Source organism: Phaeodactylum tricornutum, chromosome 19 (assembly GCF_000150955.2).
Source record: "Phaeodactylum tricornutum CCAP 1055/1 chromosome 19, whole genome shotgun sequence".
NCBI classification, from domain to species: Eukaryota; Bacillariophyta; class Bacillariophyceae; order Surirellales; family Neidiaceae; genus Phaeodactylum; species Phaeodactylum tricornutum.
Genome location: NC_011687.1, coordinates 170,520 through 197,896, shown reverse-complemented (window position 1 = coordinate 197,896; position 27,377 = coordinate 170,520). Strand labels below are relative to the sequence as shown.

The 27,377-nt window shown below is 52.6% G+C and overlaps 13 protein-coding genes across 13 annotated transcripts; 5 read left to right on the top strand and 8 right to left on the bottom strand.

Annotated features, from left to right (window-relative positions):
- Positions 1-166: 166 nt before the first annotated feature.
- Positions 167-1,753, top strand: PHATRDRAFT_15355 (predicted protein; the record flags this gene model as incomplete). Its single annotated transcript, XM_002183401.1, has 1 exon — positions 167-1,753. A coding segment is annotated over one exon (1,587 nt), but the record flags the coding sequence as incomplete, so codon positions are not given.
- A 210-nt stretch (positions 1,754-1,963) lies between these two features.
- Positions 1,964-3,410, bottom strand: Rab1a (predicted protein). Its single transcript, XM_002183277.1, has 3 exons — positions 3,314-3,410; positions 2,743-2,863; positions 1,964-2,614 (listed from the first exon to the last, which is right to left on the bottom strand). The coding sequence occupies exons 1-3, from the start codon at positions 3,325-3,327 to the stop codon at positions 2,138-2,140; spliced, it is 612 nt and encodes a 203-aa protein (XP_002183313.1). The 5' UTR covers positions 3,328-3,410; the 3' UTR covers positions 1,964-2,137.
- A 465-nt stretch (positions 3,411-3,875) lies between these two features.
- Positions 3,876-4,974, bottom strand: PHATRDRAFT_48767 (predicted protein; the record flags this gene model as incomplete). Its single annotated transcript, XM_002183276.1, has 2 exons — positions 3,876-4,822; positions 4,860-4,974. 2 exons carry the CDS (start codon positions 4,972-4,974, stop codon positions 3,993-3,995), a joined length of 945 nt encoding a protein of 314 aa, XP_002183312.1. The 3' UTR covers positions 3,876-3,992.
- A 174-nt stretch (positions 4,975-5,148) lies between these two features.
- On the bottom strand, positions 5,149-6,189 carry PHATRDRAFT_48766 (predicted protein; the record flags this gene model as incomplete). The annotated part of the gene is made up of 1 exon (XM_002183275.1): positions 5,149-6,189. The coding sequence occupies one exon, from the start codon at positions 6,187-6,189 to the stop codon at positions 5,470-5,472; it is 720 nt and encodes a 239-aa protein (XP_002183311.1). The 3' UTR covers positions 5,149-5,469.
- A 649-nt stretch (positions 6,190-6,838) lies between these two features.
- Positions 6,839-7,972, bottom strand: Pt-KIF10 (kinesin family-like protein; the record flags this gene model as incomplete). Its single annotated transcript, XM_002183274.1, has 1 exon — positions 6,839-7,972. The coding sequence occupies one exon, from the start codon at positions 7,970-7,972 to the stop codon at positions 6,839-6,841; it is 1,134 nt and encodes a 377-aa protein (XP_002183310.1).
- An 81-nt stretch (positions 7,973-8,053) lies between these two features.
- PHATRDRAFT_39311 (predicted protein) lies at positions 8,054-9,541 on the bottom strand (the record flags this gene model as incomplete). Its single annotated transcript, XM_002183273.1, has 3 exons — positions 8,054-8,812; positions 8,977-9,077; positions 9,160-9,541. Coding segments are annotated over 3 exons (1,242 nt in total), but the record flags the coding sequence as incomplete, so codon positions are not given.
- Positions 9,542-12,524: 2,983 nt separating this feature from the next.
- On the bottom strand, positions 12,525-13,861 carry PHATRDRAFT_48763 (predicted protein; the record flags this gene model as incomplete). The annotated part of the gene is made up of 1 exon (XM_002183272.1): positions 12,525-13,861. The coding sequence occupies exon 1, from the start codon at positions 13,833-13,835 to the stop codon at positions 12,525-12,527; it is 1,311 nt and encodes a 436-aa protein (XP_002183308.1). The 5' UTR covers positions 13,836-13,861.
- A 2,487-nt stretch (positions 13,862-16,348) lies between these two features.
- On the bottom strand, positions 16,349-17,739 carry PHATRDRAFT_48762 (predicted protein; the record flags this gene model as incomplete). The annotated part of the gene is made up of 1 exon (XM_002183271.1): positions 16,349-17,739. Exon 1 carries the CDS (start codon positions 17,597-17,599, stop codon positions 16,349-16,351), a length of 1,251 nt encoding a protein of 416 aa, XP_002183307.1. The 5' UTR covers positions 17,600-17,739.
- A 498-nt stretch (positions 17,740-18,237) lies between these two features.
- On the top strand, positions 18,238-20,053 carry PHATRDRAFT_48761 (predicted protein). Its single transcript, XM_002183400.1, has one exon. The coding sequence runs from the start codon at positions 18,320-18,322 to the stop codon at positions 19,475-19,477; it is 1,158 nt and encodes a 385-aa protein (XP_002183436.1). The 5' UTR covers positions 18,238-18,319; the 3' UTR covers positions 19,478-20,053.
- A 227-nt stretch (positions 20,054-20,280) lies between these two features.
- PHATRDRAFT_39307 (predicted protein) lies at positions 20,281-20,655 on the top strand (the record flags this gene model as incomplete). The annotated part of the gene is made up of 1 exon (XM_002183399.1): positions 20,281-20,655. A coding segment is annotated over one exon (375 nt), but the record flags the coding sequence as incomplete, so codon positions are not given.
- Positions 20,656-20,794: 139 nt separating this feature from the next.
- On the top strand, positions 20,795-21,685 carry PHATRDRAFT_39306 (predicted protein; the record flags this gene model as incomplete). Its single annotated transcript, XM_002183398.1, has 1 exon — positions 20,795-21,685. One exon carries the CDS (start codon positions 20,795-20,797, stop codon positions 21,683-21,685), a length of 891 nt encoding a protein of 296 aa, XP_002183434.1.
- A 1,857-nt stretch (positions 21,686-23,542) lies between these two features.
- PHATRDRAFT_22703 (predicted protein) lies at positions 23,543-24,692 on the bottom strand (the record flags this gene model as incomplete). The annotated part of the gene is made up of 1 exon (XM_002183270.1): positions 23,543-24,692. A coding segment is annotated over exon 1 (933 nt), but the record flags the coding sequence as incomplete, so codon positions are not given.
- Positions 24,693-26,071: 1,379 nt separating this feature from the next.
- On the top strand, positions 26,072-27,256 carry PHATRDRAFT_39304 (predicted protein; the record flags this gene model as incomplete). Its single annotated transcript, XM_002183397.1, has 1 exon — positions 26,072-27,256. The coding sequence occupies one exon, from the start codon at positions 26,072-26,074 to the stop codon at positions 27,254-27,256; it is 1,185 nt and encodes a 394-aa protein (XP_002183433.1).
- Between the last annotated feature and the right edge of the window lie 121 nt (positions 27,257-27,377).

Here is a 27,377-nt window from a genome sequence, read left to right as displayed (position 1 = left end):
TGGAGTCACGACATTCCAGGACCAATTATTTTCTGACTCCAAAAAAGACGGTCCAGAAACATGAACGATAGCCCGACCGGAAGTTTGGGAAAGGCTTTACAGTTAGCGCCGCATCCCAACAACGCAGACAAGCTCCAGTGAGGGTGGAGTCGTATGTTCGGGCTGCTCGACGGCAATGGCTACGAATGACAAGTACGATCGACAGCTACGGCTCTGGGGGGCCGAGGGTCAAAAGGCGTTGGCCGAAACGTGCGTAGTGCTGGTGAACACAACCGCTGCTGGAACGGAGACCCTTAAAAATCTAGTCTTGCCCGGAGTGGGTGCCTTTTTGATCGTAGACGATCAGAAAGCAGTCGACGGCGACTTTGCTTCGAACTTTTTCGTCGTCCAGGATGCGTCCAAATCACGTTCCCAAATAGCCTGTGAACTCCTGCGAGAACTTAACCCTGATGTAGTCGGAAACTACAAGAGTGTTCCGAGTCTAATGGAAGCGAACTGGCACTCTATTCTCACTACTACTGGAAAAGCGAAGGTTTTAGTAGTTGCAAGCGAATTGGAACCAATCGTTTTGGAAACGGTGGCGGGTGCTTGTCAAAGTGCACGGCTGCCCTGCATTGCGATATATTCGTATGGCTTGATTGGAATAGTTCGTCTTCAGGCCCCTCCATTGCCCATTCTCAATCCCAAGCCTCGTGACGCCCGTCCCGATCTGCGGTTGGTGCATCCATTTCCAGTACTAGCAAGTCTTGCGGATTCGATTGACTGGGACAATCTGCAAAGTCATGAGCACGGTCATATTCCATATCCGCTCATCCTCTTGCGCATCGCCAAAGAGTGGAAAGACACGCACGATGGTTCCTTGCCGAGCACCTTCATAGAAAAGCAAGAATTTCAATTGATGATTCCCAAGGCGAGCCGTGATTTTGATGCGGAAGAGAATTTTCGGGAAGCACAGAAGCATTCGTACTTGGCGTATGCACCGCGCGAACTGGATTTAGACCATCTGGTTTCGCTGCGCGACGCCTCCCAAAATGCGTCACCCATTCTGTACGCTTGCTTGCAAGGTTTGGATGCTTTTTTGCAACGGCACCCCTTGCAGCCGCCATTACAAGGTACTATTCCGGATATGACTTCTTCGAGTGCCTTGTATGTACAGCTACAAAAAATCTACAAAGAACAGGCTGATTTCGATTTTCAAGAAATGAGAACTCTTGTCAACCCAACTATTGTCTCAGACTCGACACTGCACGACTTTTGTCGGAATGTATTTTCCTTGGACTTGATACCGATTCGGTCGATACGAGACGAATACTACAACTCCCCATCCAATGAAATTACGGATGAACTTACCATGGCAACCATGGAAGGTGATGAGCGCCCGGAACAATTGCCTCTACTGTGGTATTTGGCCTTTCGCGCCTGTCAAGCGTTTCATGGAGAGTATGGAAGATATCCAGGGACAGTAGAAGACTACGCCCTGGACGTCCCCAAACTCCAAACATTCCTGTACAAGGTAGTCCAGCACTACCGGCTTACAGAGGTAGAACTCGTTCGAACGCAACTCATCGAAAATATTAGTGTGGCCACCGAAATGACGCGCTACGCGAATGCCGAGATTCACAACGTGGCTAGCGTGATCGGTGGGGTTGCCAGCCAAGAAGCCGTCAAAATCATCACCGGGCAGTACGTTCCACTCAACAACACTTACGTGTACAATGGAATTGCGTCTGTGGGTGGTGTCTACAAATTTTAGAGCGATTCCAACGATTGAGTGTTTCGCCTCTAGGTAAAGAGGTAATGGTGGCGCTCGGAAATACTCTAAAGTAGTAGCTACTTGTAAAAAGACGAACCCTAGACTCGCGCCAGTAGAGCAGCCGATCCATACCGAAGGTAAAGAACGAGGCAAGTTCAACCAATCATATACGACGTTCGGTAGGCTAAATGTACAACCAAATTGGCAAAACACAATAATAAAAAGGGTTCCATACTTTCGGTTACCATCGTTCAAACGATGCCAATCTGCTACGACAAATTTATTTTTCTCTCCAGACCAGGCCCAACCATTCAAAAATGGAAACCGTCCTGGCATTCTGTAGACGGCGGTCGCCTTCTACTCTGCTCTAAACATACACCTAGTTTAGCAGCATCCTTCCTTGTTCTTGACCTGTTGCGAGCGCAGCGAGACTCCTCCTTTGCCAGCTTGTGCACCGGCGGCCGAAGGCTGCGTCTTCATTCGGGCCTTGATCTGAGAAGCCATGGTCAAAAATGCCTGTTCAACATTCGAAGAGGTCTTGGCGGAAGTCTCCAAAAATTCAATGCCCAACGAATCGGCGAATTCCTTGCCCTGCTCGGTGGATACGACACGCTTGGCGGTCAAGTCGGACTTGTTACCGACCAACAATTTGTTGACGTTCTCCGCGGCGTATCGGTCAATTTCGTGTAACCACTGCTTGACATTGTTGAAGGATTCGGCGTCCGTCACGTCGTAAACGACAATAATGCCGTGAGCTCCGCGGTAGTAACTGGAGGTGATGGTCCGGAAGCGTTCTTGTCCAGCCGTATCCCAAATCTGCAACTTGATCGTCTTTTGGTCCTGCTCAATGGTGCGGATTTTCTACAATCCAAAGAAAAAAGAAAGAGCACAACGTACGTGAGTGTGTGTGTGTGTTTCCTTGCTTTCGACACGCCGACGGATGGCATCCGGAAGCAGTCAGTCGTATCGTTGGGGATGCCAAAACTTACAAAATCGACTCCAATGGTCGAAATGTACGATTCCGTGTACGTGTCGTCGGCAAATCGAAGCAACAAACAGGACTTTCCGACACCGGAGTCTCCAATAAGGAGCAGTTTAAAAAGGTAATCGCTGCAGTGCCGCGAATTAACAACATAAAAGAGAGTCAGAGACACGCCGCGAACAACAAAACAAGGATCTTTGGTCCGTCTCGCGACGTCTCGTCCGCCCGGCTTGAATAGCCCGGCGCTTTCCCCCAATGACCGTCTCCACGGTACGGTCAGGTCCCGTGGAGATTATGGATATTGGTGTTTCCACAAGAGTACATTGTCGTTTACGGTAATGTATACATCAAGAGAGAAACGGGACGAGAGACTCCAAAGCGGCGAGAGGAACGACGCGCTGGGCGGTCCCACGCTTTTGGCCGTTATAAGCTAAATTCTTAGATGCGGAACTCCGGTCTGGTTCGTGGCGAAGCCTTGTCCGTTTGCGTCCTCGTCTGCCTTGACGAGAAGAATGTCTGCTCATGGAGAACATTCCCATACCACAGAGGGAAAAACGATCGCAAGAGAAGGTACTTACTATTCGGGATTCATGGTCGATTTTGGAACAAGACCGTTGACTGTGAATGGAAAGAAGTGACCGTGGAGTATTTACTACTACTCTACTACTACTAGTAGTGTTACGTTACGTTACTGTGCGAGAAGAAGGAAGCAGACGAGCCCCGAACGCTTCGCAATAATCTATCGCATGGAGGATTTCCACGAGTCCGCCACGGTATACCGCCTGTCTGGCTATCCGTGCTTACGTGAATTAGTAAATCCGGGTGATGATAGTGGGGCGGATACTGTATTTCCTGTCAGCGGTAGGTAATTAGATAGGGAGAGGCGCAGAACCGTAATAGCCTACCAGTGGTACAGTCCCAGCTAATGTGGAGACTGACAGCAAGTATCTCGAGCCACAAAGGGAGAGCGTCCAGCGATTGGGTGCCAGCAATGTTTCACTCATCACGGTCCCTTGTACGGAACGATACAGAGGGAGACGCGAACTACATACTATGCTACCTAGCTAGTTGGGAAGTAGGGCAATCGTGCCAACGGCTCGAGAAGGAGCGCTGCCCCGCCCTGTCAATAATAAAACTTTTCCATTACGCAACAATTTCTTATTTTTCATTCATTCCTACGCCTCTACCCTCCTTCCTCAATTCCAGTACTTTTGTTTCAAACCTACCGGTTGGGTGCAGTGCAGCATTGTAAAAAGTTTATCGCAACTTGTAGTAGCCGGGAACGTGTTTGGCGATCGGGGCGTTTCCGTTGGGTCCGTGCTGTGGCACGAGGCCATCACCGTGGTATTTGAGCGGGCGGAAGTAGCTGGATGTACCGGCGTGATCCCGGGCCCACTGATCGCACGACACACCTTCCTTTTGGACCCTGGCCGCCACGGCCAGGGGCAAAAAGTTGTCTTGGTACTGAGCACCATCCTCGCGTGGGTCACGCATGATGGGTTGCTTGACTACAAAATTCCAACCCCGCTTTTTTGCAAAGTACACCGCATCGGCCGCGTTGGGGAAGATCAACGGTGGCGCTGATTGGTAGGGATCGCCGTTCGAAGTCCAACCCATGAGCGAATTCGTCCACTTTTCCGCCACCATGCCGTCTTCGTAGAAAAAGATACGCCAATACTTTTCGTGTTTGAGTGGGGATTGGCGATTCGAAGCCCTTTCCTGGCGAATCATAACGACCCGGGCGGTCCCGTCCATTTTGAGCCGGTGGCCTTGATCGGCAGGGTCCAGCGCGGAGATTTCCGCCGGATTCTCTGGTAGGACGGGAGCGAGGAACTTTCCCGTAGTACCGAACACCATGTTCCTATCAATTTTGGACATTTTCGCACGACGCACAGTTACCGGAGAAATTACATCTTCCTCCACCGCTGCTTTCGCCGTTGCCGGAGCCACGGGCTTTTTGGATGACAAGGTGCGGACTCCGGTGGACTCCCAAGCATGACGCTGCTGCGGAAGCGACAAGGTCGAGCGTAAGAAAGTACGAGCCGTCAACATTTCCAAACTGTATATGAGATGAAGAGTTATTTTTGCTAAAAGTGTACAAATAAAGTGTCTGATTGCAGATACTCTTGGGAATGGATGCTTTTTTCCTCTCAAACAGGGAGTGCAATGTGTCCTCGTCCTGGGTTTTTTGCCAGCGTTGTTGCTGCACGTCGCTTGCGGCGGTCTTGGACCTTTTCATCCTGACACGTGAACACAGATATATGTGGTACGGACACTAAAACCATATGGTCACAGACAAGCTAACTTACCAGACAGCGTACTTCTGTAACTGCCAGAGCTAGCTAGTAGCGCTAGCTAGCGAGGTCACATCATTGCTGGATGGACAGAGAGAAAGAAAACGCTACTAATTGTTACCGGCCAGCAATTCATTAGATTAAGCTTAAACAAATTAGGTACGTGTGTAGTCTCTGCTGGTAGCAAAAATAAACGGTTGGAATAAAATCGTCATCAAAGCAGAATAAATGGTTCTTTGATGTCCCCGAATAGCACTGTGCTTCGGTGTCTTGATGAGGGGGCAGCCTGCCTCTCTCTGCAACGACGCGTCATTTTCGCAGATTTGTATATATCCAGTCAAGTTGTTCACTGTCAGTCAAGTTCAAGTATACGCGGAACTGTTCTCTAATTGCCCTTGTAAATCTATTCGTAAAGGCATTCTTAAGCAGTCCCCTGCGTTTTATGGTTCGTAGAATTTGGCCCGCATTTGCCGATCTCGGTCGATGTCGCCGCTGAACTTTTGGTCCAAATCCTGAACGTCCCCGACCGGTAACTTTGCCGACATATCTTTCACGTACAGTGGATCTTGCTCGACAGCTCCTTGCTCTTTCGAAATATCAGCCAAAACAATCACGCGATCTCCGGCTTCCATCGTCGATACTACCGCGCCAATCATCCAACCACAAGTATTAGCAAGAATTGGGAGACCATCCATCATTTCGTGGTCGACGCCCTCGAATTTATTTACTTCGCGACTGTGTTTGGCACCAAAAACCGGTACGAGATTCGCCTGAGCTTGCTGCAATAGATGAATGGCAAACGATTTGGATTCCATTAGTGTTTGCGTGGTTTGATTGGTGGGCGACAAGGCCATCATAATGCGCTTTTGATCGGGCACTAGCCCGGCTGGTGCAACCCACGTGATGATCATGCCGTGCTTGGTTCCATCGCTTGATACTGCCGTCACTAAAAAGACTTCGCGTTTGCCCTCGTCCAAGATCCATGACCCTGCTGGTACGTCTGTCATGGTAACGAGGTACTTCCAGAATGAGACGTTTCTCTGATGCAAGTACGGGGTTGCCTGTTCGGAAAGAGTCAATAGTTTCCGGCTTTGACCTTGCAGTGATTGTAAATTCTTCTGGGTTTCGGAACGGGTTCGAGTTCGCGGATTCTGTTGCATGTCTTAGGAGCAGACAAGTCGAGCAGTGTGGATGACAGACAGACAGACAGAGATACAAACAGGGAGGGTTACTGCTTTGCGTATCTTACCGTTAACGAATTTCGCTAGTGACCTACAGTAAGCGTTGCACGAAAGAACGTGAAATATTGTGGGATCGCAGTTATTACTTACGTTACAATACATTATGTCACTGTCACATACTACCAAAACTATGGAACAAATTTTATTGACAATAAGGCTTCACAGTCAGTGCGTTTCAGGAAAGACAGCTTACTGTTAATTCGCTGTCAAGTCACAAGGCTCTCCACCGTGGCCTTTTTTGCAACCCTGATGTGACACCCATCCAAAGTCCTGACGGCGATAGATATATGAAGCTGTTGAAACTCCCAGCTGCCCTAAGAAAAACGGTGCATACCAATCAAGCAAAGACTGAATTTTTGCAATGGCGGAATCTAAAGAGATTTACATTACTGTTTTGCCGGCCGTTGCCAGCAGGAAGAATGGCAGGTGCCTAACCCGTACTGGTTTCTACAGCATGAACCTTTAACTTCCTAAAGAAAGGAAAATGGTTTGTTCGATATCTAGTTTACTATCACTGATGCTAATAAGTTTCGTGCTGCCCTCTTCCGAAAACTTTGCCCATGTTTCGTCAGCGATTATACTGAATGTGTTTAGTCGGCTTTCCAAGTTCAACCTGATTCACGCGTTGTGCAAATCGAAGTGAACAAAGGCTTTCGTTACTACTTGCCGTAGTTGGACTCAGATTCACAAACATGAGCGCTTTTCCGTCCCCGCTTAAGCAATCCTGGAGTAGGTAGGTAAGTTTCGAGTTTCGGTAAGGTACATGACTTGCCCCAGTAGCCAATGCGTTGAAAACATCACCCAGACAACTCAGACTCTTGTTGATAGCTTGAGTTTCTCGCAAACGCTTCGCATCCGAACTGGCTCCACTTCGGTCTAAACGTTCACTTCCAGCCAGATCGCAAAGATTGAGAGCGCCGCTGACCTCCGCTCCAGTCTCTTCGTTGTATCCGTGAAGATTCAGCATAAAAACTGAATGACTGCGAGAGCTTTGAGAATTCATCTTGGTACTAGCCACCGAACGAGAACGCGCTGCCACACCCATCAAAGCTTCCAACTGATGCATACCTGTAGCTGGCTCTCTAGTGTCAATCATTACTTCAGAGAGTCCATCGACAAAACTCTTTCCTTCACGAGAACGCTTGATAGAAAGCTTCGGAGGATTTGTGGAAGTCTCCTTGCCTCCTTTCATGGAAACGAGCAGGTCTTTCAGATCTTCGTTGTAAATCTCAAGGAAGCTGGCACTGACAGTGAAGTTCCACTTTTGACTCTGCATGACTTGCGCTTGCTGAAGAATTTGTTCTACAGCTCTGGGAATGATTCCACGCATTGCTCCGTTGCCACTCCCTTGCATGGTATGTGTTTTCCCAGAACCAGTTTGACCGTACGAAAATAGGCAGACATGATATCCATCAAGTGCGCTTTGAACGAAATCGGCAACTTCCTGAAAAACTGTGTCTTGACCAGAAGAGGGCGGAAAGACCTTGTCGAATTTAAATTCATACGGAGTTGGACTGCGCGTGTCCAAAATGGAGAGAGCTTCTCCGTCGGGCAGCACGTCAATGGCCGATGCTGTAGATGCACCGTCGTTCGGCAAAAATGGTCGAGTTCGTACAAACACACGAATGTTACCTCGTAGCTCCTGAATCCGGTTGTGCATTTGACGGCGTAGGGCCTCGCCGCTAAGTAGCTGTACTTCCATTTCTGCAATACGACGGTCGCGTTCTTCAAGACGGGCCTTAAGGACAGCTTTGTCTTCTTCATCGTCGGGGTCGACGGAAACCTCGGTGCCAGCGCCGCCCGTGTTTCCAGCACGTGTTTTTAATACACTCATTTCAAAATGCAACTGTTCAACTTCGTTTTTGTGCTCTTCCTCCTTGGCTGTGATTGTTGCAGCGGCGCGAGCTTTCGTAGCTGCTAGGTCTGCGCAGACTGCGTTCAGCTGTGCAGAAGTCGCAATGTGCTCCGTCGTCAAATGCTCTAACTTCATTTCAGCTTCTCGATTATCGGATGTCGACTGAGATACTAACTCGTACTCGGTCTGAAGTTCATCAAAACTACGATAGAGTGAATCAAGCTCAATCTTCGTGCCGTGTAACTCTTTTTCGACCGAAACTTTTGTTAGTCGTATAGAATCGATCTCATCTTCGGCACTCCTCAATCTCTCCTTGAGTTCTGCTACATCCCGATCATTCTGTAACTGGCGATTCCAACCACTTGAAGCACCATCAATATGATTATTGTTATGCAGTGTACTCGATGCTTTGCGGACTTCGGTTTGGAGTTTTTTGCATTCTTCCTTCAGATTTTCAAATTGCATTTGAAGGTCTCGGTTGCGCTCATTCGCTCCTTGGTTCGCTTCCTGTAAGTCTTCAATCTCTTGCAATAGTTTTTTCTGCTCTTTTAAGTAAATGTCCTCTTTCTGACGTAGTCGGGCCTTGAGTGGAGCAATTTCCATGCTAAGATCCATTTTGATTCGTTCCAAGTCTCTGACCCGCTGCTGCAGCTGCTGTACAACAGCGTCCTCCACCGTATCCATCCCCTTGGACGAAGAAGAAGGCATCGGGTCCGACATTATCGTGTCTTGACTCATCCCTGTCGATCGTTGGCTGAAACCATTACTGCCAGTACTTCCTTGTGAGAATGAAAATTCAGAGTCGGTGGAGAGTATCGAAGTCCGTCGATGTATAGGCTGAACCGACATACTGCGCCGACGACTTGCCCCACCACGGAAAAGGTTTCCACCGCTGGGTGTTCCGGGCAATAAAGTGCGGCCAACGCTACTTGCGATTCGTGGTGCATCGTTGCTGTCATCGTAGCAGATGGACGAATTATGGGCGTTCATTGCATCGAATGCGATACTCTGCTGTTTTTCCCGTTCAGCCTTACGTTGACGAATGCGCTCCAGAGCCGAAAGTCCTGAGTCGGCTGCGGAGATGTTTGACGGTGGTAGAGGGGGCACTCCGTCGGGATGACGTGTACGCAACCGTTTGCCGGTGGGGACTGTCGGTCCTGCTCCATCTGTGATCGTAGACGAATCATGATCCGTGGGCATACCCACGCTACTGGAGAAGTCACGGGTTCGAGACTGACGACGCCATTCGTCCAGCATGGCATGGCGATCTTTTTTGGGAGTTTCAGCCCGTAACGCGTTGAGTGCGTCACCGCTGAAGGACATGCGGCGGGAGAAAGAAGACGATCGGGAATTTTGATGTGACGAAACATCGCGCAATGCCGTAGCCTTGCCGCCTAGCGACAGTCGTGAACTCATTATCTTGGTGAAGACTATCGAGTATTGTTGCTGCTATACTCCTTAAAATTTGGAAAATGCTAGAATGGTGACTTCCGAGGAGGCGATGAAGCGCACAAAGTGATCTCGATCTTGAAGGAACTTGCTGTTTTGTGTGTCGCGTCAACGCCAACGGAAGCTCGGTATGCCGTATTTCATTTAAGTAGATTCACGCCAGCCAGCTCATTTTTAGTTTTTTGCTTACAAACACCATCAATCTCAAGGTTTAGCGATTGTAACGTCCTTCCGGCGTCCAGTTTATCGATCGTGAATAGTATAGGTCGTGATCCAAAATTTCTCCGGGTTTTTGGAAATTCTCTGTTGGTCTTCCCCTGTTTGTTTTTGTAGGGTTTCATGGAATCGTATCTTCATTTGGGAAACCTTGACACCATACCTTCTGCTTTTATGTCGGAGTGTCACGAATATCCTGAGATTTAACAATTCAGAAGCAACGACTTCATGATTCATATCGACTCGTCGAAATGCACCAGCGAATGCCAACAGATGAAAAGAAAGGCTGGGACGCTCTTCTATGGCGCCTTCGGTCACGGAATTGTCTTCCGATGCAAGCACTCGACCGACGGTACCAGTGTTTTATCGATCTACTGTGGGTATCTTTTCAACTTTAACATTTTACGTTGAGAGCGGGGTGATCCCAGGTACGTTGTCTTGTTTGTGAAGACAAGGTTGCCGAATTGCATGGAGAACAAGGTCCAAAGTTCGCTGGATCGGATGTGGGCCATCCAAGTGGCAGTAGAGTCAAAGTTCTTTTTTGGAAGAACCCACGATCGACTCACGAAATCCGGCGTCTCATTCAACACACACCATTTCCTTTCAAATCTTCACAGACAACATCTTGGTATTTATACTCTTGCCAGCCTGTCGGTCTATCTTTGTTCAGTATGCCATTTCTTCCCCCATCGGGTCGTCCTTTTACTACTTTTTGCGCCGGTGCCGCCGTTACACTGGGATCGACATTCGTGTCCTGCGGCTTAGCTTTAGAGATTGAAAAGAACGCACACCGGCTCTTTTATTGGTACGCTCCACAATGGTATGCCGATGTGGATAAAGCTTATGGCCTTTCCGCTGAGCAACTAGCGGATGTTCGGCACTTTTCCAAGAAGCCGTTACCCTCACTGACGGCTAGTTTGGAAGATAAACTGCGGCGACTGGAATTGAGTGGAGAGAAAAACGCCTTTTCGGACGAGACAGTCATATCTGTGAATATTCCGCGTCACTATACCCAGACGGTCGAAGTGGATGCCGATGCGTCACAGTCGCCAGTGGACGATCTGCAATCATTAACTTTCAATGACGACAGTTCCTTCACGAATAGCACCAACAAGAATCGCATTGCGGTTGTGACAACAACACCGAAACAAGCCGTTGAAGGACTTTGGCGACAGGAGTTGATTGCGTGTTCGATGACGGGATGAGCTTCGGAAACCAACATGCAAACAAACAAGAGTATACCTCGTTGTACTTTAGAAACTGTATATTCCTATTTTCATTCATTGCCACTACACTTTTCTGGGAATTGTTGGAAGCAAAGCTACTTGCGTAAGCCCCGTGGACTATAACTTAATCCAGTGCTATTGCATGTTCCTGTCTTGAGAGGCCAGTACCCAAGCTAGCCGATGAACTGAAAATAAAAAGTTCTGTCAGACGAAGTGCATATTTTCCACCGCTACTAGTAGAGCGCCTATTCGCATGTATGTCGTACACTGAGATCGATTCCCGCATACTTCCGTTCCCGAAACTTCAAATCGACACGCGTACGTGTTGCACAGTACCATACCTCGACAGTTTTTTATGAGAATCCGACGAAAAAAGGATTTCAGGCGTACCATACCGAGAGAAAAAAGCCCATTCCCACCAAACAACAAAATTGGGGGACGGTAGATATGCTACCACAAATGAGAGTTCGCTTCGCGATAGTCTTCATTTTGTAAAAGCTTGCAACCGGAATGAAGAGAAGGGGAAATATGAATTCCGTGTTGCTGCTGGCGTTTTTAATAACTCATTCGTTTTTGAGGACAAAATCTATCGTCCGAGCCTGGCCGACAGCTGTCAACTTTTCGCCTGCAGCTGCCGACGCATCGTCCTCGCTGCGGTCATCGAGAACGTTATCCTTTGCCAATCGTGGTATTCGGAGCGGCGATAGTGACGATGTCGACAACGTAGTCTCAGACGACAAGGACACGAGTAGCACGAGCAAACTTGCCACCAGTCCATACGCCATCTACAGCAGTAGTACAGCTCAATCCAAGACCAGCGATACCTCTGTAGCTTCTGGGGAAAGGACCGTCCATCTCGGAAGTGCTAAAGCGTCGGCATCTCCGGAACACGTAATAACACCGACAGAGAATAAAAACATTACTCAAAGCAACACCAAACGGAGCAAGAATCAGACGTCTGCGGATGGTGCCACACCGGCAACCTCCCCTGGAAATCACTCCACGCCTCCACCATACGATGACGACGATGCCTACGATCACAGCATGTCCCAGTGGAACATAACGAACGCGACGGATACGGGTAGCGAAACCAATGGCGTTTCGCTTTCTCCGTTTCTCGATGGTCACCAAGCCGACGCCAACATGTCAGCCGGTCTTGTAACGCTGCTAAACGAACATCCGCAACCGGAATCCTGGCCGATCGTAGTGGGATCAACATTCGTGTTGCTGGCCGTCGTCTTGTTTGGATTGGCAGCGGGGCGGGCATTCCGGGGCCAATCCACCAAACGTGCTGGATACGAAGAAATCCAAAGCTTGGTTGTTTAGATTGAAAAAACGGAGAATTCGTTTTCCTCACTAAAGTCAAGCCCGAAAAGAACTGATAAGACGTTATGAGCTTACGGAAGGATAGAATTTAGTCTAGCAAAACCGCTTTCGCTTATGATGGTAACGATTATGATTAGAGTATCCAGGCGGATTGGAACAAAAGCTCAGTGAGTCATTCACTTTCACTGGGCTCCGGACGCTTTCATTTTCTTCCGCTCCGGTTCGCCACTATCGACCGCGTTGGCCGTACCGCCGCCTGCAGGCGAGCCGCGCTTCTTTTTCTTTTTTTCACTTTTCCCCCCACTGCCCGACGTTCCCCAGGCTCGAACCTTTTTCAGTTTTTTGTGTATAGCCTTGAGAGCTTGCATATCAATGACGCTGGGATTGTTGTAACATCCAAGTTGGCCTTCTCGCAAGCCTTGTAACTGTGTTTGAAGTGTTCGCAACGTTGCCAAAAAAGTGTCCATGGAAATTTCGCGTGTTTCGTCTGTATCAAAACGTTGCCGGACGTAGCCTTCCAGGTCAATTTGGGGTATTCGTGACTTCTGGTTACTGGCGCCGTTGCCTCGACTGCGAACAAGTAGCTCGGCCTGCGCAACCATGAGGGCTGCTAGACCCACTTGACCTGGTGTGTACAGTAGAGGGATGTCCGATACAACACAGTCGTCTACCAAAGCCCGGGCAGCCTCGTACATGGGTTTCAAGTCCTGTCCGCTCAAAAGGGGAGCTGGGACGTTCACGTCGTCGTCGTCAGCGGCCGTGGTCGGCGGCCATGATACCAGCGCTTGTCCCTTGTCGGACTTCAGATAGGTCCGCAAATCTTCCGTCAAGGCCAGAACAGTCTTGTAGGGATGAAAGCAAAGCAAGTCAAAGTAAGTCCCTGATAGCAGATTCAGTTCCGCTGGAATTATTTCGGCCTGTGATACAGGAGCGTTCATGAGGGCGGTACCTTCCTCGAGATACCGGACGTCAGCCGTTGCGTCTTCCACTTTGCTTCCCAGAAATGCGGCTGCCACCATGATGACCTTGGGGTCGTACAGTAACACAGAATTGGACAGAAAAAAGCGGCGGTACAAGAGTGCGGCAGTAGCTGGTACTTTGGATTCGCGTCGTAGGCGAGAAACGCTAGCGTTCGGGCCAATCAGACTGGGTAATTTCGACGCGTAGAAGGACACCAGCGTGGCTTCTTCCACAGGAGTCAAGAAAGCGTGCCCGTCATCATTCTCCAACGGCCCTTCTCGATATGAGTCAGAGACAACAGGATTTGTTTGCAAATCCTGGCGAAAACCATACGCGAAGTGCTTTACCGGTAGCGGTTGAGTCTCGGTTGGAGTTGCGGCTGTCTCGGACGACAACAACAGCGGTTCTTCCCCTGGCGAGTTGGTCAGAAAAGTCCTCGCTTCATTGTTTGCCCGCGCTCGGCAAAGCTCGAGTTCGTCAGTTGACTGGAAGAGCCATTTGTTGAGCTGAGTGCTGTCGTCGTAGTCTACCATGGTCCCAGCAACTTTCCGGAACTTCAAGACACCGTACTTGTTGACGTATAGCAAGCTTGCATTTCTTCCCGATGGAGGTGACTGTGTGAGGCACCTTAAAATTCTGTGGGAAAACCAGTCTGCTAACTCTAGTTTCTCTAGGGGTAGGTTTGAGATATTCTACCAAAGCGGTTTCGTTTACATTTGACCATATATCTTTAGCACTTGGTCGAAACGCACCACACCCAACATTATGTATACAAAGCAGCTTAAAGGTAACAGGTCTGCCAGAATCCAGCGTACTGCCAAGCACACAGAAATATTCGTGCCTTTTACTTCCGAGAAGTGACTTTTAAGCAATCCACAAAATGACGCGACCGGTCTTCCCTGGTCTCCACTGCATGGGCTATCGTCTACCGAGCATACGGCTGGTGCCGTACGCAAACGGGAGGTACATCACCACATTGCGGACGCTCATAAGTTCTGCAGAGAGTGCAAAGCACCGGCAGATTGCAGTTGGGGACGGCGCACGCGTTACGGACCATTACACCGCCAACGGTGTCCGTGGATTTGTACAAGTGCTGGAATTGGCAGTATCTACCCAACGCAACCTTGCCACAAATACTGGAAGGGGTCAGTACGCCAAAATGGCAGTAATCACAGTATAAGGAAATCGCGTACTTGGCGTCGTACTTGTGCTCATGCCCTACACTGAGCAGAGGGATCATCATTTCGTGGTACATTGTTGGCGGGAATAGATCGTCCGTAGTGTAAACCCTTGATGATGAGTCTATACGCTGGCGTTGTCTGATAGATGTCCTGTCCTCTTCCGATGTGTATTCGTCATCCGGAATGGAAAACCCTCCTTGTGGATATTTTGGTGTATAGGTCAGTGGTGAGCGACACGGCGTGGACTTTTCCGTCCCGGGTTCGGTCTGATAGACCACTTCCGACAAGACGAGTGTGCGACGTGATGTCACCCGACACATGGGGCAGCTCAAAGTTGAAGGCATGTTGGGGACACAGGTTGGGTAGTGTTGGCCCAAGTCGAGTGACCGATTACCGGGAGCTCGCCTGCGATCTTCGATGGCGAAAAAAGAGTCGATTCCGGGTGGCTCGCGATGATCTAGGCCGGTGAAGTTGTCCTCATCCAAAAACGGGATACGAAACTGACAGCTTGGACATTTTTCCTTTCCTCTATGACAGGGAGGAAACTGCTTCCAGAGAATATCCCCGGATGGACAATGTGGTGAAGGGCTGGTGTCCTCCTCGAGCAATTGACTGATACTCAGATCCGTAGAATCGTCGTCGTCGTCATCCGAAGCCCTGTCTTCCTTCATTTCACGTCCAATCCGCTTGCATTCTTCCGCATTGATCGGTCGACAATGTCGACCGTACTTTTTCTTATAGAGCACCGCCATTTCGCGCGGCACATTTTGGAGGACACGACAAAGGCGCAGCGTGAGATCCAGGGCATCCATCGAATCATTCGGACGCCCGAGTGATTCACGTAAGATTCGCTCGACGTCATGGGCGTCCCGGATCGCTCCTTGATCGGGGGTGCTGCTCGTTTCCGCAACCGCCATCCACATGTTGCGTTGGTGCAGGGCGGTACTGACCCAGACGGCACAGGTCGTGGGCTCCGTGTGCGCGTGCAAACGGGTCAGGACGTGCCGAGAGACGATCCGCATCGCGAGGACATCAGGGAACGTCAAAAAGGTTGCGATTAGTTCCCACGGTAGATTTGCATCCCACTCGGGCTCGTCGTCCCGTGTGCGAACGAACCGTGTGACGGCGCCGGACGAGTCCGCTTTTCTTCGGACCGGAGTCCTCACACGGCGGGATTTTGTAGAGGCTGGCGAACCTTTTCTTTTTCTCGTCATTGGGCACTCGCAAAAGGAGAAAGTGTTTCCTCGATGACAAGAAATGGGTTAAGCCAACGACTGCCTGTGAGAAGAGGATCCGAAATGGTCCGGCTTTGTTTTTCCAGTTGTCGTTGTCAACACAGTTCAATCGTTGGCCGCGACGGGAAAGAGTCGTTTTCGGGTCTTGGTACTGTCGTTGGATCGTAGAAACCCGGAAAGCAGATCCAGCGGTAGACAGACAGACTCAAGCGACGGGGAAGGGCTATGGAGAGACAAGATTCATTTTCAGCGTAGATGTCGGAAGGAGCCACAGCACAGACAGCATTGACAACTTTTAATGGACTAGTTATTTTATCCCGCATACAACTATACTCCTCCTCTCTGCTTAACAACCCCTTTCACCACACCCTTCCAATGTCCGCATGTGCGTTGTCGAAAAATAGTTGCCGCCCAACAAAAATATGGATTGGTTGGAAGGTGACGGATCTTTGAAAGCTGACAATAACCCAACATCCCCCCAGCAGATCTCACATAGCAGTAGCAGTAGTAAAAACACTTATAAACGCGAAAAAGTCGTTTTGCCGCACAACGGAAGCACGGAGGAATTTTGCCGACCTCATTCTTTCGTCAAGGCAAGCGTTTTCAATACCAAGGACGGTGCCGCAGGCCTCAGTACTTGGGAACCGGTAACGGTCTACCGTTTTGTTGGCCGGATGCGAGCAAGGTTTCTACCAAGGCCAAATCACGCAAGGCTTCTCGTGGGGTATTGCGATCCGATCCTTGTCCTCGACACGCACCGGCAAAGGCCAGGAACTCTTCTTCCACTCCCGTGAAGCCGTACTCCGTCGTAGTGGTCGTACTGGTGTTGTCCGTGGTAGCCACCTTTTCTCTATCCGTCCCGGTTGATGCCGTGTGACTGGACGACACCACGGTCAGACGATGACCGAGTCCGGCACGTTCCAGAGACACTGTTCCGGTGGTCCCGGTGATACCGAATTCGTATTGCAAGTCGCGCCCGGCGTAGGTGACGGACACGACGCCCTGGACGCCGGAGGACCAGGTCAGTTGCGCCGCCAACGTATCGACGCCGGGCAAATAGTCGGCGCGGTCACTGGTGACGGCCGAGACGGTTTCGACTTCGCCCAGTACGGCCCGCAACCCGGCAGCGTGGTGGACGAAGGAATCGATGAAGAGTCCACCGTACCAGGAAGCGTTTTTGCGCCAAGGAGTATTCAAAAATTGATTGTCCGGAAGAAAGGGTGCTCGTATCTGGAGTGAAGCGAGCAAGGGCGTGCCAATCGTGTGCGTAGGAACGGAGCTACTGCTGCTGCTGCTACTATCGGCATCTGTTGGTACGGATGTCGCTACCGCCCGGGACGTGGCCACGATACCGGGTTCGTACCGGAAGTTTTCGGCCACCGACCAAACGTACGGTGCGGAGTGACGCGGCGATTGCTGGTGCGATTCGTACAGTTCCACGAGTGACGTGACCGCGTCGACCGTCGGTCCAATCGGTTTTTCACTGAGCACGTGTTTGGGCCGGGTGCCCTGCGCATTGTGTTGGAGTATTTGTCGGACCATCTGCGGTTGAACGTCCAACGGCAAACTCGTGACCAAGGCATCGACGTCGTCGCGTGCGAGGAGGGATAGTAGATCGGCGTCTCCCGCGTACGCGGGACACGCGAAGCGGTCGGCCAGTGCGATCAAACGTTCGGTCCGACGTCGTGACCAAACCCCCACCACGGCAAAGACCGTATTGCGGTGTTGTTCCAACACGGCCGCGTGCGTAGTAGACGCAAAAATGCCGGCTCCCAAGAGTACCGTCCGTAACGGTAGTGGTGTTGGATTCGTATCAATGGTCGTCTCCTGACTCGTGGCGGGGGCAGGAGTGTCAGGGTTGGTACGAGCTTTGGCCGGCATTGCGGTAGTAGTGGTAACAGTGGTGGTGACCAACGGTACGGTGGTTCCCAACGTGGTTTGCCAGAAACTCCGGCGACGGGGAGAAAATTCACTAACCAAAGTCCCACACGTTGAGGAAGGAAGATCGGACGGCTTGAAATGCGTCCAGGCCAAGGATGTCACTCCCCAAGATCGTTCCGGACCGCTCCCCCACCCACAGAGAATCCAGAGGCAGTAGTCACGACGGCGAAGCCTATCCAGCATTCGAGAGTGTGTGAGTCCCCTTGACGGTGAGGGAATACGTCTGACGGGGTTCTTTCTTTTATAGTTAAAAGAGACATTAGAGTATGATAAAGCTAGTAGAACTTGCCATCATCATCTCGTCATGACTTGTGTGAAATCCATTTCCATTTCTGGGTTGAACCGGAAGACATGTCGACGACGTGACGTACCCATATCGTTCGTGATCCAGGACAGTAGGGTTTAGGGTCGTTCGTGATCCACGTTTACTGCTAGTAGGGCTCAGGGTTCCAAACCGCCCCCAACAGCACACAACCCACACTACTTACAGTTACTCTACTTTTTGTCCCAGTAGTAGCAACCGGTATTCATCACAAATCACAAAACATCAGCACCCTCCGTTCATTCCCAACAGCAAGCTAGCTACTCACTTTTGGAGTACACTTGACTACCTTTTCAATCTGCTACCAAATTTCATTTGACGTCCTATTGTGCCTTAGTATGGATTTGTTGGCAGAATACGGATCTTCTGAGGACGACGCGGACGATCCTGTGTCCGCGCGTCGCGGTGGTGATATTCCGGAGCCGCTGTCGACGAAACACGCTGACGCGCCGATCACATCTACACGACTCCGTCGGGGTCCCAAGATTCTATCGCTACAAGCCGTATTGCCGCCACACATTTTCGAACGATTGACTCAATCCTCCGGAGTGTCGCACGACGATGACAGTGACGACGACGACAACGACGTTTCCAACGAACGACAACGCCGGGGAGCGCCGGAGCGGCATTCAACGCAAACGACGGTATCCTCCACACCCGCATCATCCTTGAAAGGTACCGATCCGGGATTGTCCGATTTGCTGTCGGCGTTGCGTGCCGCACCCACGGCGGGCTCGATCCTCCGGGCCCCGTCCAAGCCAGCGGGAGCCGACTCGCAACCGTTGGGGGCCGCGTTTTTGTCGTCGTCGAGCACCACAACCACCAAGGTCACCACCTCGTCAACCACGATAGTCCGGGATATTCATGGAACTGCGGCGACGCGTACGGACGACCGTGGAGAGTCCGACATCATTCCCGTCGTGACGACCACGACGACTCCGGCGCGTCGTGTACCACTGGCGGCGGCTCCGAGAGTCTCTGCGGCGCCTCTCGTGTCCCGGACTATACCACCATCCAATAGCCTGCAAAGCAGCAGTACTGCGTCTGACCCTACGGCTCGGCCTACGAACGACAACAACAAAAACGACGACGAATACAACCACACCCGTAACCCGTCAAACCCACCATCCCGCAAGGCACTGGAACAGGCACTACGCCACGGCAACTTGAGTGCCGTGTGGGACGATCCGAATCGCATCAGTGTGGCGCAGGCCGCCCCGGATCGGCATACGCCGGTCCCGGAACGCGCCGCACCGTCCCACGGCGTCAAGGTGGTACCCACGGCCCTGTACGATCCGTCCGTGGGAGCGAACGTTCTCGTAAATACAACAGGGGGACGTCCCCACTTGCCGTCCCGTGGGAAGAATCAAATACACACACTGTTGCAGTCGGCGGCAGCCTTGGAACGACAACGGGCGCAGCAAGGTGGGGTCGCCGGGTCGGCGACCTTGGGGAAAACCCACCGGGCCAACGCCAAACGCAAGTACGGATGGTAAAGGAACGTAACGGTGGACTGGACCGTTTGTGGTGGCAGGGAAGCGTATGCGTATCTCTATCTGGATCTCGCTTATTCGCATGTACGAGTCTAGCGGAGACGGCCGGGACGTGGGCAGGAATCCTTTGTGTGATACCGAGAGGCTACTCTAGCTTTGGCCAGAGCAATTTGCTTACCTATCCATTTACCAGTAGATAGGTAGGTACCCAATTGACAAAAAATGAAGTGTGTAATTTGGGGTTTCCACTCGCCACCCAACCCTGCCCTCTGGACTGAACAAAGGACCGACGGAACGCGGCGGTGTTGACGTGCGCGCGCGCGCGCCCTTGGAGGGGGACTTGTTTCCACCGACCGTCCCCGTGCAAGCCACGCACCGGGACGGTCCCCAACCACGACGGAATTGGCTCGGACCAACCCCTTTCGGCCGTGCTGTGCTGGTGGAGAGAGGGAACATTCAAAGATTCGGGTTTGTGCCGGGCTGGCGGCACAGAATGATGAGATTGGTTGGTTCAAGACAAACCGGCATTCCAGAGCCTGGCCCGCTCAGTAGTCAATCTACTAAACATTCTACATACATAACACTGTAGTAATCATTCTACAGAATTTCAAGCATTGGGAAATTGGCGCGAGTGTGTAGGGAGTCTACGGAGTTTCCACACGGGGGCGGGTACCTTCACAAACTCAAACGCTCCCAGGCCATCCCACCCGAAACCCAAAACACCGTATCGGTACCGCCGTTGCTTGCCCCCAACTAGTTCTTGCTGATACTGTTGCTGTAATTACCACCAATCTGTCCCATACACCATGCCGATTCCTACCATTGATACCTCCTACAGTCGTCCCTGGACGTCCAACGACAAGCACGGGCCGTTCCGTCCGGAGGAGGACCGCAAGCTGGCCAACGAGCTCACCAACCTCAAACTTGATGCCGACCCTCTGCGGTCCCCCGTCCCTACGACCAAGGTCTATTCCGGCAGTGCCTTGGTGTCACCCTCTTCGGTATCGACGAGTAGCGATGACGACGACACTCACAGCGAACACTCCGATTTGGAGGAACTCGCCTTGAGTGTTACCAAGACCGAGCACAAGCGTGCGGAACAACGGGGCTTCCAAAAGCCGGAACCCCTGCTCCAAGCAAATCCCCACCGATTCGTCCTCTTTCCCATTCAAGACAACGAAGTAAGTACACTGCAAGTCGTTTACTATTACTGGTGTATGCTGTGCCTCTGTGTATAGGTATTTATGGGCAAACGGTGTATGTATGTATGTATACACGTACTCACACGCGGATTGGTTGTTTGGGCTGCAGATTTGGCAAATGTACAAAAAGGCCGAAGCCTCGTTCTGGACGGCGGAAGAAATTGATCTCGCCGGAGATCTGCAAGATTGGGACAAGCTTTCTTCCAACGAGCGTCACTTCGTCTCCCACGTCCTCGCCTTTTTCGCCGCTTCCGACGGTATCGTCAACGAGAACCTCGCCGGCAACTTCGCCACGGAAATACAGTCCGCCGAAGCCCGCTGCTTTTACGGATTCCAAATTGCCGTCGAAAACATTCATTCCGAAACCTATAGTCTCCTCATTGATACCTACGTCCGTGACGCTGCCGAGAAGGATCATCTGCTGCACGCCATTGAGACAGTCCCGTGTGTACAGAAAAAAGCCTCCTGGGCCTTGCAATGGTGCGACGCCAACCACGCCAGTTTTGCCGAACGCTGCGTTGCCTTTGCTGCCGTCGAAGGCATCTTCTTCAGCGGCAGCTTTTGTGCCATCTTTTGGCTCAAGAAACGCGGACTCATGCCCGGTCTATGCTTCTCCAACGAACTTATCTCGCGGGACGAAGGACTGCACTGCGACTTCGCCTGCCTGCTTTATTCCAAACTGCAAAATCAACTACCCGTCGCCCGGATCGTGGAGATTATCACCGATGCCGTGACCATTGAACAAGAGTTTGTACAAGATGCCCTGCCCGTGGAGCTGATCGGTATGAACAGTACCCTCATGTGCCGCTACATTGAATTCTGTGCCGACCGACTGCTGGTCGCCCTGGGCTGTCCCAAGCACTACAAGGCCGTCAACCCCTTTGACTGGATGGAAATGATCTCGCTACAGGGCAAGACCAACTTTTTTGAGAAGCGCGTGGGTGAGTACGCCAAATCCGGGGTCGGCGAAAAGGACAATCACTGTTTTGATCTTGAAGCCGACTTTTAACTACATTGCGTCCACGTCGAGCGTCAGGGGGTTCGAGACACGCAATCGTCAGGATATAAATGCGAACCGTAAGGTATTAACAATCCATAACCAACGTGTAGTCACTCACATATTATCCGACAAGTACAAGGAGATACTAGAAAACTGCTCTGGTTTAACTCTAGCCTACTAGTAGGAGCATGTCATCCACTATCCTGAGTGTTCGGTTCAGCGTTTGCGATACACATGCGTTCGCCCATCTTCCTTGTTCGGTCGTTCTTGCGGTGCCCTACTACCGTTCCCGCGCCCACCGGTGGATTTGGGACCGGCCACACTACGGCGGGCCACTGGTTTTGCGCTCTGGGCGGCCAGTGCTCCGCCGGTCAAGGCGGCTCCGGCAAAAAACGGATTGGCGGCCGGTGCACCTTTCGGATGGTTCGCGGGCAGTATTCCTAAAGCCGCCATGGCGGCCTCGTCCATAGCGAACGGCCGGGAGTGTTCCGGCGGGGCATCCGCCGGCACCGCCACTACCCCACCGTACCGTTGGGCCAACAACGCCTCCGCGTGTGCGGGACTGCGGATCCATCCAATCTCCTTCAGAAACTGTACGTCGTCTTCTTTCGACACCGCATCCGGGACGGATTCTTCGGACTCGCGCCCGCGACGCGCCTTTTTCGGCACCGCGGCGGCGCTTTCGTCAAAGTAGGCCGCGGCGGGACTGTCCCGCAAAAAGGCTTCAGCCTCGGCCAACGCGCGTTGCTCCTTCTCCGTCGTCGGGGTGGCTCCGCGCTCCGGGGTCGGGGAACCCGTCTTTTTGTGACGGCGGTTACGGTTGGATATTTTGTAAATTTCGCGCATGGAACGAGGAATGGGAAATTCTTCTTCCAACGAGGGTGGTGGCTCGGGTTTGGGGGCGCTCGGGGTCGGTGCGTCCGTATTGTCGTCGACTTGGGCAGAGGACGGGTTCAACCCCAAGACGGCCGGAATGGCTTGATTCTTGGACGCTTGGGTGGTTTGGCGAATACGAGCAGACGTTTGCTGGGCGGACGCCAGAGCAGCCGTTTCTTCCTGTTCCGAACCCGCCCGGACCGTTGCTAACCCATCAGCGGTCCGAGTGGTCGGGGCCAGATTGTCCTCACCGGTGCCCGGATTGTGCCCTAACCGCAAACTGTGCGGTGCGAGGGACGCGGCCGAACGGTACGCAGCGTTGGCTTCGTGCAATTCCAGAGCCCGGTGCGTCGGCTTGTGCGGCGTCCCCGCGACAGCTCCTTCTTCCGCATCGTCGTCTTCGTCGTCTTCCGCGGCTGTACTGGTCACAATTTCTTGGGGTGTCATCCATCCGGCTTGTTGGTACAAGGCTTCCGTCCCGAGGACGGGACTCATCATATCCGCCCGTCGTTCGCTCGGCGTCATTGGGTTCGCGGGCGCCGCGAAGAAGGCACTCGAGCCGACCGGCGCCGACGCGCAGCGAGTCACGGCTGCCACACTATCGTCGTCGTCACTGTCGACGGCGTGCCGCGCCGCTTGGATGCGTTCCAGAACCTCCCGCGCGTAACGCAGCACGAACGGCGGCATGGGTTGAAAGAGTGCCTGGAGGGCGGGCAGCGTAGCGGGGCTGGCAAAGGCGAGGCGTCGGAGGGATGCGTTGGGACAGACGTAGAGGAGGGATTCGTCGTGTTGGCGGGCCGTGGCGTCGCGCCAGTCCCACAGGGTGGCCAGTACGCGTTCTTGCGCCGGCGACCAGTCCGTGACGGTTTTGCCGCGGTGACGCAGTAAAGAGCGGTACCCGCGGGGGTAGAAGGGTTCCCCGGCGTACCGAATGAGACACACTTGACGGGACGTCTCGAGGACATCCGCGATGGAACTGGGCGAGGAGGGTTGCGACAAGTCGTAGCGCATGCGGTCGTAAATATCGAGCAGGTAGGCCGTATCTTGGATGGCGTATTGTTGGAGAGCTTCGGGGAGGGGGCGGACGCGCCAATCGGCCAACTGTGCGGACTTGTCGGCGTGGAGTCCGTCGACGTAGTGTTGCAGCACGTAGGCGTAACTAGCCCGCGGAAATTTCAGGGCGCGTGCGGCGCGCATGGTGTCAAAGAGGTTGACAATGTAGAGTCCGAAATCACGCTGGAGCCAGGCAATGTCCGAGTCGGCGCCGTGCAGGACTTTGACCACGTCGGGATTGGTAAGCACCGGCAACAAAACTTCGTTCAGGTACGGTTTGAGAACAATTGTGTCGATGAGAAAATTGTGCACGGTGGGGGAATTGTCGTTAGTATCGTCGTTGTCGTTGGGAGTGTCGTGGTCATCCTTGTCGTGATAGTGATGGTCGCGGAAACTGAGTTGCAGTAAACAGACCATTCCGGCAAAGCTGCGGTAGGAATGCGCTTCCAGATCGAGGGCAATTTCGGTAACGTGTGCCAAGCGTTCTCCCAAACGCCGCCATTCGTCCACGGTATCAATCCAGGTAGCGGGTAGGATCCCGGACCGGGGTGGAGTCAACGGTGGCGGAGCGACAACGGGGGGAGGTAGCCGTTGCGCGGACTCCGAATGGTGCGTCAGTTCGTGTTGGTAGGGATGGGGTACGTGTTGGTGAGGCGCGACGAGGTCGTCGGGGAGAAGCGGTGTCGCGTGGAGGGTACCACGTCGTGTATCGAGTCCGTGTCCCGGAACCAAGGTGAGATCGAGCGGTACCGTGGCGTGTGGTTTGTGCGTCAAGGAGGGCACGAAGGGTTCCCGACGGTCGTGGTGGGAACGTTGCCAATGAGGATAGACGTCCTGCGGCTTTTCCATTACGACCGTTTGGGCCAACATGCGGGCTACCTTGGTCTGCGAGTCGATGACAACGTGACGCAGTCCCGCCAGGTCCACCCGATTCTCCGCCTCGCGCAAGTAGGTTTCGACGCGTTCCGTGAGAACGTCACAGGCGTCGGCGCAGGCTTCCCACAATAAAGGATCGGTCAGTGTGGTATAGTGCGTATTGTCGTGGTGGGTATTGTCGTGGTGGGTATTGTTGTGGTGGGTATCATGGTCGAGGTCGAGGTCGTTGCTACGGTCGTCAAGGAAATCGAGTAGCGCTTGGAGGAGTACGGTTTGTGTGGATTGGAGTGCGGAACGAAACTCTGGTAAAGACGCTTCAAAGTCCCAATCGTCGTCTCCCACGGGCAACGCTTGCACCGTCCGCGCCCCGTGTGCCAAGGCCGGCAGGAGCGCCGACCAATCCAAGACCGCATCCGTGGTCGTCGCTGCGGTGGTGGATTGGGTCGTCGGTACGGACGCTTCCGGCTCTCCGGTATCGTCGTCGTCGTCCCGTACCGGTGACATATTGGAGAGGTATGGTATGATATGGTACTGTACTATATCACACACACACACACGCACGCACGCACGCACAACCCAGTTGTTGAAATAGCAAAAGCAACGACGAAGGAAGAAATGGAGGAAAGGAAGGCAGGAAACACGGTAGAATACCAAAACACAGAAAACGAAAACGTTGGCAGGACTGTAAGTCCGCCACACTCGAGGGAGGACCACGATAGGGTCCACGGCTGTCGTGATATGACGGTCAGTCATGTGTCCGTACTTCGGACTGAGAGCATACGTTAGAGACGCACGTCTGACTGACGTGGAGAGAGAAACTATTCAAGATCATGAAGTTCAAGATACACATTTAGGAAAACAGTATTGAACGTGAAGAAGCAAGATATGTTCAACATGGGAACGAATCAGCAAGAAAGAAGGAATGAGTTGGTCGAAGTTGATCGTGCGAAATCACTTTAGAGGATAAGAGCAAATGCTCACTAATTTAGGTTTAGTCAACTTGTGAGAAGATTACTGTTATTCTACGTGGAATATACAGAGAGAGAGTCGAGATTTCAACACACGGCACCACTCGCACTTCGAGCGGACTGTGAGGAGGCTTCACGGGTCCAGTCCGAATGGTGGGGGAGGGTTGGGTATATTGTTCGTCTGTCCGTCTATCGGAAGGAAGGTTTCGCTGGTGTCTGTTGTCGTACGGCAAACACGAGAACGAACACGAACCGGAAACCGCATCCCTGACCTCGAGCGATGATCGATAGATACAAACAAGCACGGAGTAATAGTTTGGGTGTGCTGTGTTGGGTGAGTCTTTGACGAGCATTCACAGTCAGGGGTAACCAAAGACTTTTACCGACTACTGTTACTACGGCAAGTGGTACCGAGCGGGGAGAAATAACCGACAGTTTCGTCACTTCGCGCTAGACATAAATGCTTCGTCACGGCGTAGGGTGTGTGGCCCGACGCGTTTCCCCGACGACCCGTCTGCGACTGTCGTTGGCCGGGACGGACCGTGCCTTGTCTACCACTACCACATTGTCGTCGTCGTCCGTACCGTCGCCACCACAGCAACCACAACAACAGTTGGTGTACATGTGGGGAACCGACAAGGCGGGAGCCAGCATTCTCAAGAACCCGAACGACCTCGATACGAAACGATTCGACGTGCCCGTACAAATTGATGACGTCGCGTCTCGCTTTGTCGACAACAACAACAATCACAACAACCACATTACGATCGATCACGTCGTGTGCGGTCCCACGGACACGGCTTGGATTCTCACGGACGGGCGTGTGTGGGTGCATGGCGAGAACCAGTCGGGACATCTCGGTGTGGGACACCGCAACGTGGTGCCCCAACCCGTCCCGCTGGTCTGGCCCGATCCGGACACCGCCCCACGGATCGCGTCCGTCGCACTCGGCGCCTCTGCCGCGGCCTGGATCGACACGGACGGTGACTTGTACACCACCGGGTACGGCGGGTCGGCCTTTGCCGGTCGCGGAGCGCTCGGACACGGACCGGATCACGATGGACGGTACGTCCTACAACCCACCCTGGTCACCTCACTCGTCGAAGACGGAGTGTATGCCCGACAAGCACAAGTGGGCGAAGCCCACTTGACCGTACTCACCACCGAAGGCGAAGTCCTTACCGCCGGCGCCGGCAGTTACGGACGGCTCGGGAATTTCGAAACCATCGATCAACTCTTTCTGGAACCGGTCGAAATACTCACCTCGGGAGTCACGCAAATCGCCGGAGGCAAGTCCTTTACACTCGCCCTGCACGAGGACGGAGTCCTCTACGGCTGGGGCCGCAACCACAAGGGACAACTCGGGACCGGCCTGGGCCTCGCCGTGGACATGTACGCCATGCAGGCCGTGCCGGAACCCATCGAAGGGGACGAACTCCGCCACCGCGTCGTCACGCAAGTCGCCGCCGGACACTCCCACGCCACCTGTCTCACCGAAAGTGGCGAAGTCTTTTACTGGGGAGATTCGGTCTACCTTGAACCCACCCGCGTCGACGCACTCCTCGGCGTACGGATCGTCGAACTCGCCTGTGGAGAACACTACACGCTCTGTCGCGACGAACACGGGAAACTGTACAGTTTCGGCAAGGGCAAAACCGGAGTCTTGGGACAAGGGGGTGCCGTCAAACAAGCGAATCAAGCCGCCCACCTGGAAGCCTTGGACGGTGTCTCCGTCACGGCAATCTCCGCCGGGTGGAAACACGCGGCCTGTTTGGCCACCAACAGTACCCCCACCACAATACAGTGAAAAACATAAGTCGTACCCAGTAATGTAAGATACAACGTCACGTTAGCCTTTACATTACACGCTACTATCCACAACAGACCACGAGGGTGTGTTTTTGAATGTCTACAAAAGGATGCGTGTG